Raw genomic sequence first — 6,863 nt, forward strand, 5'->3', positions numbered from 1 at the left:
TGTGCACTGTCCTTGAAGTTGATTGGTCCACACCCGAGACAGCTTTCCTTCGAGCCTAGATGCGTGACGTCATTTATGGACGGCCCCCTATTGATCTAATGGGGTAGCCGTGCCGTTCAGTGGCCTTCCCGACCTAACGGGATTGCCGAGCTTCTGGGCGTGTTCAACGGCGTCACGTGGCCGCCCGTTCGGTGACGTCATCGCTTTCGGGGCTGTCGTCACAGATGACGTCAGACGGGGGGCGGGGCGAGAGAAAGAAAAAACTTCGGAAAAGGGAATCAGTCGCAACAAGAAGTCGCTCGTCGATATCATCGATAGAACAACAACAAAAATCAGTTTTTTAAACATATTTACACAACATTTTAGTTGTATTCCTCTTCCAAGCGTCTTCGTTCGGGTCCTCCTCTTCTCTCGTCGACCATGAGGTGGCGCTCGTGCATCGCGGGGTGGAGGCTCCGATGGAATCGCCAATCGTCGTCCGTCGCTCCCGCCGTCTCCTGCTCCGTCTCCTCCGCCAAGGTCCCGCGATGAGCTTGGCTCGCCCGCCCTCCATCCATCCATCCCTCCTTCCCTTCTTCTCCACCCACCCACCCACCACCCCAACGCGTGTGACATTGATCGGCCAACGGGGGGCGACGTTTCGATGGCACCTCCCAATATCGGGGGTCGTCTTCTTTTGGTGGGAGTTCATATTATTGGTTCTTTCGGTAAAGTCACGTAGAAGGGAAATAATAAAATAATAAAATAAAACAATTAAATACACGTATTCTTGCTTCTTTCGGTAAAGTCACGTCGAAGGGAAATAATAAAATAATAAAAACCAAACAATTAAATACACGTATTCTTGGTTCTTTCGGTAAAGTCACGTAGAAGGGAAATAATAAAAATTCTCACGACGTTTCGACTGCAACACAAGCAATCATTATCACACCTGATGAGAATTTGTTTTTATTTTATTTATTTTATTATTTCCCTTCTACGTGACTTTACCGAAAGAGCCATGAATATGAATCCCTGCAGTCACGAAAACTTTAAATCGAAATTTGGTGGGAGTTGTTTCGCTTCGTGGGTTGTTACGTACCCGTTATATATTAATATACAAAAAAAATCTGGCTTGCCCCGTTAGTTTTACAAGTTACGTGTAAAAAAATCGTGTAAAACAGGGCAATTATTTCAATAAAAATGGTCATTAAAAAGCGCCTTGCCGTGTTAACCGATTGGAGATGTCCGCTGGGTGCGCCGAGTTGGGTGCTTTATCAAATGTATTTTTATCAGGCATGTTTTATTTGACATAAATTTGTAATTGTGAGCCATATCTATACGTACAGTAGGTTGTCTTCACTGTGTTCATACATATTTGAGGGGAGCGCTTGCATAATGGCAAGCGCACAGCGTTAGAGATTTCCTAAACCTTCAACGTGCACGGTTTGGTGAAGTATGGTCAAAGCAATCCCCTTGATCGACATGGCGTGGGGGGTGGCTTTCATCCAACAGCGGACTTACAAAGGTGGCTGTATTGTGCGTTAAATAATATATTGGCTTTCTTTTTCCGACCCCTCAGGCAAAAGTTGAAACTGGAGTGGAGGTCGTGGGAACGGGCCTAATGAAACCCTGTGGCGACACGGCAAGCAAGGCAGTGCAGGCACTGGCCAAGTGAGTTTTCTATACCCTAATGGAAACGTTCACTTTCATTCTATCTCAGTGGAGAAAATGTGTTTTTTTTTTCCGAGCTCACAGCCATCCATATGCAATTATATTAATGCGTGAACATATTTTGAGAAATTGCTCCCTTTCTGGAAATGGTTACACCTTACGATCATCATCATCAGTCTACTGATGCCATCGCGACAATGCCTTAGGGTTGTTTCGATGCCACAGTCCATCACAGCACATGAACTGCTCTGATGGCTCCATCTCTGCAGTGGTTGTCCTTTCTGGCACGTTTTATCATCAGTCACCCACCGGCCATCATCACTTATGGCATTGTGCCTTTCTGAGCCCACTTTTGTTTGCAATGATGGTGCGGATTTGTGTTTGTGACGACAATTTGTTTTATATTTCTCGTTACCAATTTATTTTTCATCCATTCATGAAAATGACAACTCTTCCTTTCCCAGGCTTTCCATGGCTGGGGGTCATTTTCCCCGGCTGGCCGACTTCCTCCAGGGCAACGGAGACGTTGAAAATATTCAGGTGTGCTGCTCCCACTGCCTGGGGTGGCATCGCATTCGGCACAAACTCAGTGCACACGCATTGTTCCACGTATGCTCTCGTCACACACCCCACCAGACCTGGGGTCAATTATAATAGTAATACAAATCAACCTTGATAACTTCATTATTTTCATTTGACTGTTTCTTTTTTTAATGTAACATTGCATAGTTTAGATATTTGACCATCGCTCGTACCGCACACTTGCTTCGCCAGGTCGACAACCGTGACCTCCACCTGCTGTTGAGGGACGAGGCGTTATTTAACATCCCAGCGATCGCGGCAGCCAAGGTGATCGAGCGCCACGTCGCTCAGACGCCCGACGAACTTTCTTTCGAGGTGAGTGGCACCTGTGGTCGCCATTTGTTACATATACGTTGCATGTCGCTCTCCCACCCACGTGGGCTCATGCGCAACTGAGGCCTGTGATATCCATGACACCAAATGTCTCCTCCTGGACCCCCCCCCCTCCACCCCGTGTCTATCTCAGGTTGGAGATATTGTATGCATCACTGAGATGCTGCTGCCCAAGGAGGTGACCCTGTTTTGGAGGGGAAAACTTGGCTTTAAGGTAACACGTCGCATGGAATCACAGCACAACATGCCACCGATATTGCACCACTTCATGGACACTTATATCAAGGAAATTATATTACAACAAGTACAATGTACACCTCACCAGTGACATTGTACTATGGCAATGTCATTGTACCTCTTCATGAGTTTTGTGTACCCTTGTCAGGGACACCAACACTGCTTCTGCAATGTACAAATGTGTATACGAATTTCCCCTCTCACAATCTCCACCCTCCTCTGCAGATCGGGAATTTCCCCAGTGGCTCTGTTGAGCTTATCAACAGAGACACTCAACTGTCTGCCTTGGGATCGGATCATTCCACCAAACGAGGTAAATGCAGCCCACATGTCCTGAGCCCTCCACCCACCCCCCTTTCCTTCATGCCACCAAAGTCACAAATATGAAACTCTTCTGTCACTCTGGTCCACACAGTAGAGGGCAGCAGTATCCCTCCAACCCAGCTCGAAGAGTCATATTTGCTGTATCACAGTGAAACCGATATATTTAATTCTCAGAACTGGAAGTTAGCCAAATTCAGTGCGGTACCAAACTCATTGTGATGTGTTTAACTATACTATACTGGAAAACTTGGGTTAAATCACAGCTTCCTGTACTCTATTCAAATGTAGGTTCAAGGCAGTACGAGCTCAGCACCCTAACCTCTGAACCTCCTGGACTCTTTCGTGTAATCTGTTTTAAATAGACAGCTTGTAATTATTGCTCAGACAATATGATTGTAAGTGCTTTTAACTGTATCTTGCCTCCCTCCTCCCACAGTTATTAAGATTCAGGAGAAAGTGTTCGGCGAAGACCTGGCTCGGCACCTGGGCAACTCGGCACATGATGGTGAGTGCTGCCCATCTGCTAAGCACTAAAATGTATCCTGCAAATCTCTGCGTTATCTGCCATACCTTGCCTCCTGTGAAGCACTGAATCTTGGGGATACATGCGCCAATATGGCCGACCTTATTACTAGAATGGGGTGGAGCGGTGGCGCAGTGGTTTGCACTGTACGCTATGAGTCCGATTCCTAGCCGTAGCTAGCACATTAGTGGCCAGTGATATCTTAACCGGTATTATTATAAATAATTTTTAGTTTTGTGGTAATGGATTTGGGAGAGAAACATTTGATTCCGGCACATGCATATGAGAATCTACTCTATTCAGTGAACTCCGTGCGATTCGGAACCGTGAGTGATTGGTCAACCATGTCCTTCGTGCAGTCCCACAGGTGCTGACGATCTGTACCGAGCTCATTGAGAAGCACGGCATCGTGAGCGGCATCTACCGCTGCTCTGGGCTCGCCACCGACATCAAGCAGCTGCGGTAATGCCATGCAACACTGAACCTCCACCACCATTATCACCACCACCACCACTACACACCACCACCACACACCACCACCATATGTACTTGTACAGCCATGTTGTCATCTACTGCTGGATGACGGTCTTCCCACGCCGTGGAATATACATGCTCATAAAATATGCATGACGGTGCATGTAAAATGTATTCTTTTCAGTCCGTATCATGTAATTTATGAATGTCATTGTGGTGACATGCACCACAATGGCAAAACATTTCAATTCGGAAATCTAATCATGACTCTGCAGGAGGCCTTCATTCAGCAGTGTATAGACCATTGCTCATTATTATGAACTCGGTGGTTGTCCATCAGCACACTGACTAGACCCAACCCTATTCAGAGGCCGAGCTACGACAAGACTGAGCCCTCACTCCCCCACCCCCCTACCTCCCCACTCACGCAGGAAGGAGTTCAACTCGGGGAAAGTGCCCGACTTGACGGAGATAGTGCAGAGAATTCACTGCTTCAGCAACCTTTGCAAGCTCTATTTCCGCGAGCTGCCTGACCCATTGCTCACCTACAAGCTATATGACAAATTTACTGTAAGCATGTGGTTATCGGCACACACACACTCAAAACGCTCAAATGTACAACACACGGATAGATAGACACATACAAGCATACTTGCCCATGTGCAGACACACACGTGTATACATTCATTCACACCCACGCATACACCCACGCATAGGACAAACTAAGGTTGTTTAAAAGCTCTGTCCAATCGAATCATACTTATCATAGATTAAATACTGTGCGATGTTAGTAAACTACTATTATTAATTACACGTAATGTATCCAGATGAATACATATTTTAAAGCTTTAAAAAATTATTGCAACACAAATAATTAGAGTGCTTTCCAGCTCAAACACACGTGGGGCAGGGCTTATCTCTTACTGCAGCCAGTGGTATAAATTCCATATTTCTATGACAGGGGCAAGTACATAAGAATCAATTATTGCCTTCCCTGCAAAGGGACACTGCACCTTGGAGGCCGTCACAATGCCAACCTTAATACTTCACTAGGAAGCAAATTCACGAATATAGGTTTAACCACAAACGAGTTATTCGGTCCGTTGTGCTGCTGCTGTTTGTGTTCCTATCGGTGATGTGCGTTTCGTGCAATGGCGCAGGAGGCGTTGGTTGCCCCAACGGAGCACGAAAAACTCCTCCGAATGCAGGATGTCATCCAGCTGCTGCCTGGACCTAACTACAGGTGCACTCACATTAACACACGTCCGCCAGCAACCAAAACACACACACGGCAAGTCCCATCAACCAACACAGACATCAAGTCCCGGCAACCAACAAAGACACACGGTGGGCCATATAAAGAGGACATGGCACACGTGGTGACGTACGCAATGTGGCGGTGCGTTTTTGACATTGCAGGACCCTGCAGCACCTGATGAGACACCTGTCGCTCCTGGAGTCGCATGCTGATAAAACCAAAATGACCAGCATGAACCTGTCCATCATGTGGGGGCCCAACCTGCTCCGGTACGTGGCAGAAGCACCGCCTTCATTGGCACTGCCAGTGTCACTGCAACCTTTAACGCTACTGGCACCACCGCCACAACTGCCCACCTTCACCGCCATAATCACCACCACAACCACTCTCATCACAACAGCCATCAACACCACCATCACGGCACGTGCTTTGTGTCCATCAGCAGGCAGACGGTGGAGGGGGCAGCCTCTGACCCCAAGATGGTGGTAACAGAGATGTCGAGGCAGTCCATGGTCACCGAGTTCCTGCTGAAGCACACAGAGGAGCTATTTGGTGACTGCTGCAGACCCATCGCGTGTGAAAGTGCAGGTGATGCTCACCCCAACATAACTCTCCAAATTCCTCTTCCACTCGCCACTATCACTTACAATCCCTCGATCACTCACCGCTCAATCCCTTAACCATTCACTAGTATCACTCAATTCCTCTACCACTCACCACTCTGACACTCCCCATCCCTCTCTACCACTCACCATTCACAGTGCACGGTGGTGACCTCTCTACATGTATTTTCCTGTTTGATTGTTTACAGGTGGCAATTCCCTTCTGAGCCCCGAGCCACTCGTGAGCTCCCCCTCCATCACGCTGGTGAGTTTGGAGGAGGCCCAAGCCCAGAAGGGAATTCAATCTGGCGTCACCAACGCCACCAACATTGCCGATACCACAGCTGCCACCACCGCTGCCAACACCGCCGATACAACCAATGCCACCACCACTGCTGATACCACCGCTGCCGCCACCACTGCTGATCCCACCGCTACCGCCACCACTGCCATTGCCAATGGAGCAGGCAGCCGTGGCCCCGGCATGTAGCCGTTGGTCTGGTTGGTGCGGTTGGAGCTGCCACCCGGCGTTCTTCTCGGCTCAACTGGACAGGGTTGTGCCCGAGAACTGGCGATAGCACCACCATGAGCATCGGCAATCGTTGCCGGACTTGGCTCACGGCGCAGTGCGCAGTGGTCGCAGGACTGAATTTCAGCGGCGTCTGGCCGAACCAAAAATTATTTGGCTCATGGCCACACCACTTGCTGCACCACATGCCTGCGTCGGTCTACCGAATGGACTCTTGTTGGAGCTGCCACAAAATGGTATAAAAGAAAAAGTAGAAATATTTATAAACATTTACATGGCTTCGAAGCCAGTGAATGTTTTTTTTTACAAATGTATTTTATACACTGAATTGTAAGTATATTTGTGTTA

The 6,863-nt window shown here is 47.9% G+C and overlaps 1 protein-coding gene across 1 annotated transcript; it reads left to right on the forward strand.

Annotated features, from left to right (window-relative positions):
* Positions 1-264: 264 nt before the first annotated feature.
* Positions 265-6,863, forward strand: LOC133347391 (rho GTPase-activating protein 32-like). Its single transcript, XM_061559634.1, has 13 exons — positions 265-519; positions 1,562-1,653; positions 2,118-2,193; positions 2,428-2,550; positions 2,702-2,782; positions 3,031-3,118; positions 3,566-3,634; positions 4,012-4,114; positions 4,558-4,696; positions 5,287-5,369; positions 5,546-5,653; positions 5,827-5,972; positions 6,196-6,863. Exons 1-13 carry the CDS (start codon positions 421-423, stop codon positions 6,474-6,476), a joined length of 1,488 nt encoding a protein of 495 aa, XP_061415618.1. The 5' UTR covers positions 265-420; the 3' UTR covers positions 6,477-6,863.

This window comes from Lethenteron reissneri, chromosome 26 (assembly GCF_015708825.2).
Source record: "Lethenteron reissneri isolate LAM-NWPU_2019-01 chromosome 26, ASM1570882v1, whole genome shotgun sequence".
NCBI lineage: Eukaryota > Metazoa > Chordata > Hyperoartia > Petromyzontiformes > Petromyzontidae > Lethenteron > Lethenteron reissneri.

Coding starts and splice junctions, on each gene's coding strand:
- LOC133347391 (XM_061559634.1), top strand. CDS start 421: ATGAGGTGGCGCTCGTGCATCGCGGGGTGGAGGCTCCGATGGAATCGC. Junction 2,194..2,427: donor GAGACGTTGAAAATATTCAG/GTGTGCTGCTCC, acceptor TTGCTTCGCCAG/GTCGACAACCGTGACCTCCA. Junction 3,119..3,565: donor GGATCATTCCACCAAACGAG/GTAAATGCAGCC, acceptor CTCCTCCCACAG/TTATTAAGATTCAGGAGAAA.